Source organism: Callithrix jacchus, chromosome 1, assembly GCF_049354715.1.
Source record: "Callithrix jacchus isolate 240 chromosome 1, calJac240_pri, whole genome shotgun sequence".
Classification (NCBI taxonomy): Eukaryota; Metazoa; Chordata; class Mammalia; order Primates; family Cebidae; genus Callithrix; species Callithrix jacchus.
Genome location: NC_133502.1, coordinates 180,978,590 through 180,993,065, shown reverse-complemented (window position 1 = coordinate 180,993,065; position 14,476 = coordinate 180,978,590). Strand labels below are relative to the sequence as shown.

Sequence of the window (14,476 nt, the reverse complement as noted above, 5' to 3'; positions counted from 1 at the left end):
TGAGTGTGATTGGACGGAAATGAACTTACGACGTGATACTTCCGGACAGACTCGGAGCCCCCGCTGCGTAGACGCTGCCCAGGCTTGCAGGGGAACAAGAGAGGCGGCCTTTAGCCTGGGAGGGCTGGCAGCCAGGATTTAGGCTGGGCGTCTGCGACCTGTCACCCTGTGCGTTCACTCTGTGGGAAACCACAGCAGCCCCCCACTGCAGCCTTCCCCATGTCAGGCGCTGTCCTGGGGTCCCACAGAAATTACACTATTCAATCTTCCCAATCAGTCCCTTTAGTGATGCCATTATCATCCCACTTTGAGGATGGGGAAACCGAGGCTCAGAGAGGCGACGCGACCGGCACGGGGGTCCAGGCCTGTCTGTACCAGAGTTGGAGCTTCCCGCTCTGCGCTCGGACCCGGGGCCGCGGGGCCAGGGCGCGGAGAGTGGGGACCCCAGCGGCGCGGGTGCCTTGAGCCGGCGAGCGCGAAAGCGAGGTGAGCGTGGGGTGCTCACCTTGACGATGAGCGGGTTCTGAAACATGGAGTCCCGCACGACCCCCAGCCGCTCGTTCTCCATGCCGGGACGGATATCGGCCACGGTCAGGGGCCGCCGCGGGGGCGGGCAGATCTGGCTGACCGTGCGGCGCACAGGCTGCTGCTGCTTCTTCCATCGCGTGAGGTCCTGGCGGGGGCTCCTGGCCTCTGGCATCCCTGGGGTCTCCGGGGAGCCGGCCCGAGGGCTGGGTCAGGCGCGCTTCCCCACGTCGGGGCCTGCCAGGAGCTCCGAGGCTCGGGCCTCGCGACCCGGGCCGCACCACCGGGACCCTGGGAGGAAGGGACTCGGATGCCGGGACCCCTCCGGAGCCGGGTGCGCCCCCCCTCCGCCGGCCCCTCGTTGCAAGGAGCTCTGAAGCCCTGCGGAAGCCCCACCGGATCCTCAGGGCCTCTCCTGGGTTTTGTGCTGCGAACTGGGAGAGGAAAGAAAATCAAGGCCACCCCTGGAGGACGATTGCAACGGCCCGTCTCCCCGGCGACGGGACGCCAACAGTGCCCGGCTCTGCTTGTCCTTTTCTTTCAAGAAACTCTTGGTGGCTACCGGTGTGGACTTGCTTGGAGTTTTCCTGAATCGATACAGGAGAACCGAGAATCTCCAGTGGGTTGCGTTGAAACCGGCGGCTCTAGAGGGTCATTTACACTTGCCTTCCAAGTCAAAGACTCCATCCTCCGCCCACCCCCATTCTACTCACAACCTGTCCCCACCTCTGCTCCCTGCGCCCCACACACCCGAAACGCATTCCAACCCTGATGCTAATGCTGACCCACTGGGTGGACTCAAGTGAGTCACCCTCTTGGATCCTAAGGGTTTTTTCTTCTTCCTGTGAGATGGGTGACAAGGAAAGTCTACAGTAGGATTAGATCAACGGTTCCCAAATCTAAGCAATGAAGGGAAATTGAAAAATATAGATTTGGGCTGGGCTTGATGGCTCACCTATGTAATCCCATTGCTTTGGGAAGCCTAGGAGGGAGGATGGCCTGATTCCAGGAGTTTGAGACCAGCCTGGGCAACATGGTGAGGTCTCATCTCTACCAACAATTAAAAAAATTAGCCAGGTGTAGTGGCACACACCTGGAGACCCAGCTGCAGGAGAGGCTGAGGCAGGAGGATCCCTTGAAGAGGCTGAGACTACAGTGAGCTGTGTTTGGGCAATTACACTCCAGTCTGGATGACAGAATGAGACCATGTGCCAAAACAGGAAAAACAAAGGTTCACAGGATTCACCCCAGACTCACTGAATCAGAACTCTGGAAATGGCATCTGAGGCTCTCCTCTTTTTTTTTTTTTTTTTTTTAATAAGAGATGGAGTCTTGCTCTGATGATGACATGAGCCACCTCACCAGGCCAGATACTGCATTTAAAAATGCCCTTACCCACCCTCCCCCAACTTTTTGAAAAAGTTCAAACCTACAGAAAATTTGAAAGTCAAAAGAAGAATACAATGAAAATCCACATAGGCTTCTCCTAGATTCTGTTAGGTTTTGAAGGGAAGGCGAGGGTTAAAGAAAGACACACACACAGAGAGAGAGAGAGAGAAAGAGAGAGGGGCAGCTCTGCAGCAAACCCTGGCTTTCTGTACAGGCTGGGACGATTATAGTCCTGGGTGGGGAGGGGCATGGGGGGTATGGCCTGCTGCCCCGGAAGATGTTGATAAGGTATTCCCATGATGAGGCAGTTTGGCCATTGTTCCAGCAGAATGTGATGTTCCTGGCATTTTCTCCCAGCAGAATATGATAAGAGGCAAGCTGTTTCTCGTGGCCTGAACCCCCGTGGAGTGTATCATTTTAACTAAGTTCTGCGAAATGGCAGGGGGCTTACAAAGTGGTGAAGTTTGTACTAACAGATTCACCAGTCCCCAGCACTGGCCGCATTTTCTTGCTCTCTCTCTCTCTCTCTGTGAGTGTGTGAGCATGCACTTATATACACACATTACAGAATCACTTGAAAATATCTGTCAACGCTATGTTTAACCCTAGGTACTTCATCATGTAGCAAGGACATTCCCATGTATAACTACACAGTCATTATCATGTCCGAAGATTTTAATGTGATACAATAGTGTTTAATATAAAATGCATTGCAAAGTCGAAAATCTGCATTAAAAAAAAAACTTCCCAGGTGATTGGTGCAGTTGGAGGAGGACTGAAAACCACTAACCTGAATGATCTCTAATCTCTCCTCTAGTGCCAGCCTTTTGTGGGTTCATTCATGCACCACTAGCACCACAAGGCTCTAGGTAAGTGGGTTCACCACAGAACAAGTGACACCAATGACAAACCTGGATTTCAAGGCCTTACATATCAACAGTGGACAACACCACATTTGCAGACTTCTGCAGATGGAATTCCAACTCCACATCCACACCCCAGAGCAGCCTTTGCATGGCAACACGAGTGCATATATATGCTCATTGTTTCTCCAACCTGCTTGAGACAGAGTCTCACTCTGTTGCCAGAGTAGAGTGCAATGCCACGATCTCGGCTCACTACAACCTCTGACTCCCTGGTTCAAGCAATTCTCCTGCCTTGGCCTCCCAAGTAGCTGGGACTACAGGCAAATGCCATCACACCCAGCTAATTTTTGTATTTTTAGTAGAGATGGGGTTTCACTATGTTGCCCAGGATGGTGTCAATCTCCTGACCTCATGATCCACCCACCTTGGCCTCCCATACTGCTGGGATTACAGGTGTGAGCCACTGTGCCTGGCCAGTTGTGCATTTTTTAATCAAAGTCACTTGGCAGATCACATAGAAGTCAGAACGGTGAGGGGCAAGATAATGGAGTAGTAGAAAGAGCACAGGTCCGATTTCTGGCTGGCCCATGTAAGTTCACCTTGGACAAGTTACTGTAAACCCAGGTTTCTCATCTACAAGGTGGGGCTAATAATACCTAATAGATACCTACAAGGATTAAGTGAGAAAACTTGTTGCCTATATCATATACGTCCAACATCCAAAAAGATTAAACCTTTGGTTGGTAAATATAATGGCCTCGAATTGACGGCCAGGTTAAAGCTTCCCCTTCAGCTAAGTCTCTTCAGGACTCTGTTGAAATGGGAAGACTGGGTTAGATCTCCAAAACTCTTGCTAGCTCTAGCTTTCTGAGACTTCATCCAAGCTTAACATCCATCAGACTCTGCACCGGCTAGCCCTTGCAGGCCTCTGACTTCATCTCCCACCACTCTTCCCTGCATTCACTGTGCTCCAGCTGCTACAGCCTTCTCACAGGTCCTCCAGCAACCAAGTTCAGGACTTTTGCACTCACTTCCAGCCTGGAACACTTTTCTGCCTAGATTTTTTTGCCTGCACGTTTCATTTAGAACTCAGCTCAAATGTCCCTCCTCAGTGAGCCCTCCCTTACATCTAAAGTAGCACCCACTCCCTAGTCACTCTCCATCACGTTACCCTATTTTATTTTCCTTACAAGATAATCTGAAATTATCTTAGTTGATTTGTCATCTGTCTTCCCAAGTTGCTCCTGAAGTTCACCAAAAACTGAAATAAATGGAATGCATGCATGCATTAGTACGTCGATGGAGGGATTCTGCCCTCTTTCCTTCGTTTTAGGACTATACTCTACTCAACCTGACCTCTAAAGGCCCCAGAAAAAAAATGGGTAGGCAACTGTGCGAGCGTTCAGGGCCTAGCGGCAGTCGTGTTACCATGGCAGCATGACGCCAAGTGGGCCGGAAGATGACGCAAGACTACTTCCGCTTCCTCTACAACCGCACTTCCGGGTTGAAAGAAAGGTGGGGACACTTTCCGAGGGTAAGTTGAAAGCGCCTTTGTTGTTTCTGGTTTTTGTGGGGGGTTTTTTGTTTTGTTTTTGAGACAGAGTCTCGCTCTGTCGCCCAGGCTGGAGTGTAGTGGCGCTGCCTCGGCTCACTGCAACCTCCGCCTCCTGGGTTCAAGCGATTCTCCTGCCTCAGCCTCCCGAGTAGCTGGGATTACAGGTGCGCCCCACCTGTTTTGTATTTTTAGTAGAGACGGAATTTCGCCATTTTGGCCATCCTAGTCTTGAACTCCTGACCTCAGGTGATCCACCCGCCGAGGCTTGGGTCGTTCGGACTGAGAAGGTGCAGAATTCACATCTGGTTAGTTCCTCCCCTCTCAGCGCCGGAGCGCCCACCCGGGAGTAGAGAGGGTCTCTCTCGAACCCCAAAGGCGGTGAGAGAATCCGGGACGAGGCTTGGGCACGTACCCTGCAGGGCGGGAAGTGTATGTTCCGAGTAAGGGGGGAGAAATGCATATCCGTTTGTTCCATATGTATCGAGCAATTTGGGAGCAAGATGGGCAAGATTCTAGCCCTCAAGAAGCCGATCATATCATAACTGCCAAAAGTGCGATGAGGAAGCTGCTGGTTGTTGGGAAACGCTGTTAAAAGAGGTCCTCTTGGGAAAGTGGCTTTCATACTTGGACCAGTTAAACGGCAGAAAAGATAATGTGGAGGAAGAGCATTCCTGGCAGAATGAGCTATTTTTGCAAAGTCCCTGAGATGAAAGGGAAGATAGTATATTCTAGGAACTGAAAGCAGGGTTTCTGAAACCCAGAGAGAGAGAGGCATGGGCGTACCTCTCCGCCTCTAGGCTAGATTATGAAGAAATGAAGACCAAGTCTGTAAGGATTTTGACTTAAGTATAACAGGAACCCTGAAAAGTTTTTAGCAGGTAGAGACTATATATGTAGACGGTTGTACTGGGCTCCAGAGAGCAGCCTAGGAGGTATTTACAAAAAAGAAGGAAAGGAACTGATGGAAGAGGAAATATTTATTATTATTACTATTATTATTATTTCTGAGGAAATATTATTTAAAGAAATCGTCTGGCACAGTGGCTCATGCCTGTAATTCCAGCACTTTAAGAGGCCTCAGGTGGATCACCTGAGGTCAGGAGTTTGAGACCAGCATGGTCAAAATGGCGAAACCCTGTCTCTACTAAAACTATAAAACTTAGCCGGGCATGGTGGTGGGCACCTGTAATCCTAGCTACTTGGAAGGTTGAGGCACAAGAATCACTTGAACCCGGGAGGTGGTGGTTGCAGTGAGTAGAGATTGTACCACTGCACTCTAGCCTGGGCAACAGAGTGAGACTTTGTCTCAAAAAAAGAAAAAAAAGGAAGGAAAAAGAAATCAAGGCAGGTGCTGTGGGTTACACCTGTAATCTCAGCACTTTGGGAGGCTAAGGCAGGTGGGTCACCTGAGGTCAGGAGTTTGAGTCCAGCCTGGCCAACAAGGCGAAACCTGGTCTCTACTAAAAATACAAAAATTAGCTGGGTGTGGTGGTGCGTGCCTGTAATCCCAGCTACTCTGGAGAATGAGGCAGGAGAATCACTTGAACCCAGGAGGCAGAGGTTGTAGTGGGCCGAGATCACTCCACTTTACTCCAGGCAAGGTGACAGAGTGAGATTCCGTCTCCAAAAAAAATCATCTGCTCTGCTCATGATTACTAAGAGGTCCGAAAGATGGGACTGAAAACTGTCTGTTGAAGTTAGTGGCTTTAAGGACACAGGTACTCTTGCTGAAGCAGTCTCAATGGAGTAGTGGGGTGGAAGCTACAAGGATGTGGGTCAAGAGGTGGGTGGAAGGTGGGTAATGGAGAGAGTGATTTCCCTATCAGGAAACGTTGCTGTGAAGGGGAAGAAGGAGAACAGCTGGATGAGACTTTAAGGTTAGAGGACAGTTGCATTTTTTTTTTTAAATTAGAGGAGATTAAATATTGTTGGTGTTTTGCTCAAAAAGACAGGCTGAAGATACAGGAGAGAGATGGATTACCTGGGGAACCACCATCTCTTTGAGAAAGCAGGAGGGGATTGGGAGCCAGCACACATTTTCCTTCCTGTAAAGGAAGGAAATAGCCTTTGACAGAAGAAGGGACATTTCCTTTGTTGCAGCAAGAGAGAGGATGTAGCAATGCAACCGGGTTGTTAGACTTCGGGGAGTAACATAATTCTTGTCTAATACAGCTGGTATTTGCTACCTGGGATAAATTAGGCGGCTTCTACAGAAAATGTGCTTAGCGTTCAGGCTTTAAAGACCACTATAGAGAAATCTCCAGGATCTATTGTTAAGTAAAAATAGCAAATGCAGATCACAGTATATAGAAGTGAAACCCAGAAGCAATACAGAGCAAAGAGAGCAATGAGACATGTTTGCAAAATTATATTTTTAACCATCTCTTTTGGAAAGTGTGCCTCTATTACTGTATTTTAATTTCCAAGTGCACACACCCTATATGCATTAACCTTAGTGACTTATGAAATTTATTCCAGTGTATTGCAGGATGTTCACTCCTTGTTGGACACTAACAAGGCATATCCAGCTTCTTTCACAAAGAGGTAGACTTCTGGTTTGAGGTCAGTAGATACCTGATATTCCCACTGTGAGGCCCTTGTGTGGAGCCTGCCCTCTAATGGAGTCTAATGGCTTCTCATGGTAGAAACACAGAGGGGAACAAGACAGATGAACCATCTTTTTCTTCCTTCCTTGTTTTCTTTTTCTTTACTTTTTTTTTTTTGGCAAAGAAGATAGCCTCTAAATGACTAATTGTGTTTATTATTTTTTTTAATATGAAAGTATATCACTTAGGAATCAGGGCAAGCCCAAAGAATTAAGGAAAACTTTCTTGAAGAACTGATCTTCGCCAGGCGTGAGCTACCGCATAATCCCAGCACTTTGGGAGGCTGAGGTAGGTGGATCACGATGTCAGGAGTTTGAGACCAGCCTGGCCAATATAGTGAAACCCCATCTCTACTAAAAATACAAAAAATTAGCTGGGTGTGGTGGCAGATGTCTATAATCCCAGCTACTTTGGAGGCTGAGGCAGGAGAATCTCTTGAACCTGGGAGGCAGAGATTGCAGTAAGCCGAGATCGTGCCATTGCACTTTAGACACATCTTCAAACCAAGCTCTGAAGGATGGCAGGAGGCAGGGAGAGTGGGCAGGCCGTGGAGAGCATTTCACGGAGAGCTGCAGGGAAAGGTCGTGACATGTTTGAGGAACCAAAACAAGCTGCTTGTGGCTTAAACACAGAGTTGGAAAGATGAGTTCAGAGGTGAGGCTGTGGGGAACAGGGGCCTGATTCTTCAGTCACTGTTGTTCTCTGTTAACTATTTTTTTTCTCCGTCATAAAGGCAGTGGGACCAGACAGAATTCCTCTGAGCCACCTGTATATCTAAAATAATAGAAAATGTGTGATCATTACTACAATCATGTCATTTGTCATCTAATTTCATTTTGCTGTGATTTTTCCCCCTGAGGCTATGATTAAAATGCACAAATAAACCATTGTTGTCACATTTCCATATAGGAATAAAATGGAAGGAGAATCAAGCAGATTTGAAGTCCACACTCCAGTTTTCGACAAGAAAAAGAAAAAATATTCTGTACATAAGGAAAGACCTCAGAAACATTCCCACGAAATTTTCAGAGACTCCTCTCTGGTGAATGAACAGTCTCAAATAACTAGGAGGAAAAAGAGGGAAAAAGATTGCCAGCATCTCATTTATTCTCCTTTGAAAAAATCCAGAATCTGTGACGAGACTGAAAATGCCACTTCTACACTCAAAAAGAGAAAAAAGAGAAGATGCAGTGCTTTGGAGGTAGACGAGGAAGTAGGTGTTACAGTAGTCCTTATGGATAAAGAAAATATAGACAACACACCAGAGTGTTTTAGAGAGGATGCTGATGTCGTTTGTGTTGACACGAGCATGGAACAGAAGTCAGCAAGAGAGCTGAAAACAGACAAACTTCGTGGACTTGCTAAGTCACATACATGTAAGTCAGAAGCACTGCATGATAAAGCTAGAGAGAAAAAGAATACAAAGCATCGGAGGAAAGCTACATCCTGTGATGCTCTAAAGGAGAGCCAGCAGGCAAGGGACACCCTGCCTCAGTCAGAATCCCCCCGGGAGGATTCCTGGCCTTCCAGGGGTCCAGGGGATAACATTACAGAACTACCAGCATCTGCTCATAAAAATAAGTCTAAGAGAAAGAAGAAGAAAAAGTCCGATAACCAAGAATACGAGACATGGGCCATCCCCGAAGGATCGCAAGCAGGCAGCAAGGCTGGGAGTGATGTGTGGGAATCCCGGCCTACTGTGGGCCTGGGTGGTGAACCTGCAGAACTGCTAGCACCTGCTTACCAAAAAAAGTCTAAGGAAAAAAAGAAGAAAAAGTCCACTCACCAGGAATTGGAGGCATTGGCCGTGCCTGAAGAATTGCAAGCGGGCAGCAAGGCTGGGAGTGATGTGTGGGAATCCTGGCCTACCGTGGGCCTGGGTGGTGAACCTGCAGAACTGCTAGCACCTGCTTACCAAAAAAAGTCTAAGGAAAAAAAGAAGAAAAAGTCCACTCACCAGGAATTGGAGGCATTGGCCGTGCCTGAAGAATTGCAAGCGGGCAGCAAGGCTGGGAGTGATGTGTGGGAATCCCGGCCTACCGTGGGCCTGGGTGGTGAACCTGCAGAACTGCTAGCACCTGCTTACCAAAAAAAGTCTAAGGAAAAAAAGAAGAAAAAGTCCACTCACCAGGAATTGGAGGCATTGGCCGTGCCTGAAGAATTGCAAGCGGGCAGTGAGGCTGGGAGTGATGTGTGGGAATCCCGGCCTACTGTGGGCCTGGGTGGTGAACCTGCAGAACTGCTAGCACGTGCTCACAAAAAGAAGTCTAAGAAAAAAAAGAAGAAAAAGTCCACTCACCAGGAATTGGAGGCATTGGCCATGCCTGAAAAATTGCAAGCGGGCAGTGAGGCTGGGACTGATCCGCAGGAGTACCAGCCTGCTGCAGACCTACAGGGTGAAACTGCAGAAGTGCCAGCACCTGCTTATAAAAACAAGTCTAAGAAGAAAAAGAAAAAATCCAGTAACTGGGAATTGGAGGCATTGGCCATGCCTGAGAGCCTTGAGAGTGCATACCCTGAAGGATCACAAGTGGGCATTGAGGTTGAGGCTGTGGAGGGCAGGAGTGCACTGAAAGGGGTCAAGGAATCCAGCAGTACAAAGAAGAAGTCTAAGAAAAGGAAGCTGATGCCTGTCAAAGGGGCCGTAGCATCTGCCGATGATCTTCCAGTGTCTAGTAAGAAATCTGCGAGCACGCTCTTTGATTCAGTAGAAGGCAGTGGCACTATGATTAAAGCAAGTGTGAAACCCAGGCCCCAGCCAAAGAAAACCCAGGCCTATTCAGAAAACAGGCGTGTGCAAGAGGTACCAAGGTAACGTGGGAATGGTATTCCAGCTGTTGGTATATGTCTCTTGTACGGATTCTGCCCATGCCTCTTTATTTAGCATGTACCTATTAAATGGCAGAAATCATCAAGAGGTAGACCCTCAATGTACAGAATATCATACATCTTTAATTGAGTAAACTTGGCAGGTAGTTTAATTTCTTCATGTATGAAATAAAGCAGTTAGATTCTGTTTTCACTAAGAGCGATTCCAGCCCTGAAAAATCTATGAGTAAATTTAAATGAAAAATAGTATGAGTGGATATAGGGCTTAGGGCTGCACGTTTAACTTCTATGCTGCCTCTGAAGTATATCTAAGTAATTCAAGTTCCAATAAAGAGTTTGAAAATCATGGACTGAGTCAACCCCAGGATCTCATCTTGCTTTAATATTCTAGTAGTCACTGGGCGTGGTGGCTCACACCTATAATCCCAGCACTTTGGGAGGCCGAGGTGGGTGGATCATGAGGTCAAGAGATCGAGACCATCCTGGTCAACAAGGTGAAACCCCGTCTCTACTAAAAATACAAAAATTAGCTGGGCATGGTGGTGCACGCCTGTAGTCCCAGCTACTCGGGTGGCTGAGGCAGGAGAATTGCCTTAACCCAGGAGGCGGAGGTTGCAGTGGGCCAAGATCGCACCATTGCACTCCAGCCTGAGTAACAAGAGCGAAACTCCGTCTCAAAAAAAAAAAAAAAAAAAAAAAAATTCTAGTAGTCTAAGTGAAAGCCATTTGAAGAAAAGTTTAAGGTTGGGTGTGGTGGCCCACGCCTGTAATCCCAACACTTTGGGAGGCTGAGATGGGTGGGTCACTTGAGACCAGGAGTTTGAGACCAGCCTGCCCAATGTGGCAAAACCCTGTCTCTACTAAAAATACAAAAATTAGCCAGGCGTGGTTGCGTGCATCTCTAATCCCAGCTACTCAGGAGGCTGAGGCTGGAGAATCGCTTAAACCCGGGAGGCAGACTTTGCAGTGAGCTGAGATCACACCACTGCACTCCAGCCTGGGCGACAGAGGGAGACTCTGTCTCAAGAAAAAACAGGAAGAAAAGTTTAAAAGCTATGAGATCAAGTGATGTGTTAATGTTAGTCAACCCAATTTTCCCACTTAGGTTAGAACCTGCAAATGAAGAACGCAATGTGGAATCAGCTGAAGATTCCAAAACAAGATATTTATCTGAAAATTTAGGAGATGCTGATGATTCAGATGCAGATTTGGGTTCTGCCGTGAGACAGCTTCAGGAGTTCATCCCTAACATCAAGGACAGGGCCACCAGCACGATCAGGCGGATGTACCGGGATGACCTGGACCGGTTTAAGGAATTTAAAGCACAAGGTGAGCTTGTGGAGCCTTAGTGTTTGTTGAACTTCCTGTATGCACAGCTAGCACCTGACTTTCTTTTATGGATGATTCAGATTTATAGATCAACAAGAAGCATCCTGTCGCTGCCTTCAGCTCTGTCTCCTACCAGAATTGTCTGAGCTGGAAAATTAGCAAAATGAAGTGGGCTGCTTTTCCTCTTCTTGCCCAGTTTCTAGTAAAGGGACCAGATAATTAATCTGCAGCAAGAAGAGAAGGGGCAAGAGGTTGATTGGTTGAGACATTGGAAAGGATATAACAGTTAATATAACATTAAAATGCTGTCAAATTAAAATCATCAGCTTTAATTAGGTATCATTTCTTTCTGGAAGATATTAAATTGATAGTGAGCCATTGTGGTGAACTTGATCTCCTCCTTAATTTCACTGTGTTTCTGAACCTCCTTTATTAAGAATTATTAAGGATAATAAATAACCTTTATTATTCTTAAATCCAATAATAAAGCTTATTGGATTTCGGAATAAACTGCAGGCCGGGCGCAGTGCCTCACACCTGTAATCCCAGCACTTTGGGAGGCTGGGGCAGCTGGATCACTTGAGGCCAGGAGTTCAAGACCAGCCTGACCAACATGGTGAAACCTTGTCTTATAAAAAAATAAAAAAATTTCAAAAAAAGAATAAATGCAAATTTAAGGCTGTGTACTACAAATGAGCAATATTTACTGAGTATCTGATGTGTGAAACCCAATACCACTGGTCACTGAGAAAAGTAAAAGGAAGAGTCCTAGCCTTCCAGAATCAATGAGATTGGAGAGATTCAAAAAAATAGACAAGACAAATTAAGCAAAAAAAGATGGCACTACACATGTGCATACAATTATAGAGTAGTATAAAATCCCATTTTATCAATGTATTGTGTTGAAATTTGTTTTTTATTTTATACAAGAGTATTTATTTTATACAAGGTGTTTTTAAAGTAAACCTAGGCCAGGCGAGGTGGCTCACACCTGTAATCTCAGCACTTTGCGAGGCCAACCCAGAATTGCTTGAGGCCCAGAGTTTAAGATTAGCCTGGGCAACACAGCAAGACCCCATCTTACCAAAAATAAAAATAAAAAATTAACCAGGTGTAGTGGCACACACCTGTGATCCCAGCTACTCAGGAGGCTGAGGCAGGAGAATTGCTTGAGCCTAGGAGTTCAAGTTTGCAGTGAACTTGGTCATGCCACTGCACTCCAGCCTGGGTGAAAAAGCAAGACCTTACCTCTAAAGAATGTACAAATCAGTTTGAAAACTGTTTTTAAAAAAGATTGATGACACAATCTGACCAAGAAATAGGTCCCTTTGGAATAGGATGACCAGGGAAGACATTGACAGAAGAGGTGTGGCTTGTGCTGAACCCTGAAGGAAAAGCTAATCTGCATGTGGGACCAGGAGAACAAGTGTCAGGTGTTGGGACTGTTGGGCCATGGTCCTGCCATTGCTGATGAAAAACCAAGTAATAGGTTTGCTTTTGTTCGTTATTAACAATACACACTCTCTCCCTGGTCCCTCCCGATCCTAGGTGTTGCTATTAAATTTGGAAAGTTTTCTGTCAAGGAAAATAAGCAGTTAGAGAAAAATGTGCAAGACTTTCTAGCCCTGACAGGAATTGAGAGTGCTGACAAGCTGCTGTATACAGACAGATACCCAGAGGAGAAATCTGTGATCACCAACTTAAAAAGGAGACACTCGTTTAGATTGCACATTGGTAAGTTAAGAAACGATCACTCTTTGAGCATCCATGGCCTTCCAGCCATAAACAAGATAACCCATGGTAATGGCTAGCACAGGTACCTGGCCCATTGCCTGCATGCAGCACACATTAACTACTGTGATGAATGATGGTATTCTTATGGCCAGTCTGGACTTTTGGGGATTTGGAATGTGTCCATGTCTCCTAAGTACAGTGTGAAAAATTTAATGATCAGCCGGGTGCAGTGACTCATGCCTGTAATCTCAGAACTTTGGGAGTGCAAGGCGGCGGGGGTGGATCATGAGGTCAGGAGTTCAAGACCAGCCTGGCCAATATGGTGAAACCCCATCTCTACTAAAAATACAAAAATTAGCTGGGTATGGTGGCGGGTGCCTGTAATCCCAGCTACTCAGGGGGCTGAGGCAGGAGAATCACTTGAACCCAGAAATGGAGGTTGCAGTGAGCCAAGATTGCGCCATTGCATTCCAGCCTGGGCAACAGAGCAAGACTCTGTCTCAAAAAAAAAAAAAAAAAGCCAGGTGCAGTGGCTCACACCTGTAATCCCAGCAGTTTGGGAAGCTAAGGCAGGCAGATCACCTGAGATTGGGAGTTCGAGATCGGTCTGACCAACATGGAGAAACCCCACCTCTATTAAAAATGCAGAATTAAGTAGATGTGGTGGTACATGCCTGTAATCCCACCTACCCAGGAGGCTGAGGCAGGAGAATCACTTGAACCTGGGTGGTGGAGGTTGCCATGAGCCGAGATCATGCCATTGCCCTCCAGCCTGGGCAAAAGAGTGAAACTCCATCTCAAAAAAAAAAAAAAAAGATCGACTTTTACCTTTCTTCCTTGGCAATAGTAGTAGTTGTGGTTTCTCCTGTTCCTTACTGAAATTTTGTGTGCGCTACACAAAGCACATCCTTATCCGCACCCTGGTCTCCCATGTATTTTAAGTGTGGCCATATGTGTGCTTTGTAGCTAGAACCCTTGGACTAGAGGTGCTGCTTATGAAGTTAGAAGGTCACGCAGTCATATAGGATCAGAGCGAAAGAAAATCTCTCTTGAATTTAAAGAGGATCATTTCTTAGATGTTCCGTGGAATGCATGAAGAAAAACAGACTAGTGCACCCCTGTTGAGGGATGATTTCACCTTAGAGTGAGAAAGTGAGAAATGCTGATTTGGGAAAGATGGTCGTTCGTCTTCTGGAGAACTGTTAGCCTGTATTCTCCACCTTAGTGTTCTCTTCCTCTTAATTCAAATTATGTTAAAATTACTTTGCCACAAATTGCGTAGACCGGAAGCTGGAGCCTTAAGGTACTAAGCATTTTGTTTTCAGAGCTCTCCAAGGAAACTGGCGATTGTGTCTATCTGCTCTTCAAGACAGCTTTCTTCAGGACATAGGAAATCCCAGCCTTAACACAGGGCTTAGGATAGTTCATGTTGCTATAAGGGCTGTTCTGGGTTCCTTTTACAATTGCCACTTCATTTCACATAAGCCCCTCTGATCACCTTTCGTCCGACTTTAGGTAGGAACATTGCCCGGCCCTGGAAACTTATATACTATAGAGCAAAGAAGATGTTCGATGTCAACAATTACAAAGGCAGGTAAGAAAAAAGTCTCAGCAGCTTGAGACAGAACATTTCTCTAGTCTTT

General features: G+C 46.7%; 2 protein-coding genes across 8 annotated transcripts in view; one reads left to right on the top strand and one right to left on the bottom strand.

The window, feature by feature from the left end:
- CFAP77 (cilia and flagella associated protein 77) overlaps window positions 1-757 on the bottom strand; it is a 160,088-nt gene extending 159,331 nt beyond the window's left edge. For both annotated transcript variants that reach the window (XM_035261255.3, XM_017977029.5), the window contains exon 1: window positions 506-757. In XM_035261255.3, the coding sequence (XP_035117146.2) occupies window positions 506-700 (195 nt within the window). In that variant the 5' untranslated portion in view covers window positions 701-757. The remainder of the gene's footprint in view (window positions 1-505) is intronic.
- Window positions 758-4,273: 3,516 nt separating this feature from the next.
- Window positions 4,274-14,476, top strand: part of TTF1 (transcription termination factor 1) — a 32,084-nt gene continuing 21,881 nt past the window's right edge. For 4 of the 6 annotated variants that reach the window (XR_001913903.4, XR_004730059.3, XR_004730058.3 and 1 more), the window contains exons 1-5: window positions 4,274-4,314; window positions 7,851-9,752; window positions 10,876-11,099; window positions 12,648-12,833; window positions 14,349-14,427. Coding sequence is in view for 2 of the 6 variants with exons in the window: in XM_009004525.5 (XP_009002773.4) it covers window positions 7,858-9,752; window positions 10,876-11,099; window positions 12,648-12,833; window positions 14,349-14,427 (2,384 nt within the window). In the remaining 4 variants the exon portion in view is untranslated. Of the gene's footprint in view, window positions 4,315-7,117; window positions 7,230-7,850; window positions 9,753-10,875; window positions 11,100-12,647; window positions 12,834-14,348; window positions 14,428-14,476 lie in introns of all 6 variants that reach the window. The other 2 variants (XR_013519793.1, XM_035261221.3) reach the window with 1 other exon arrangement.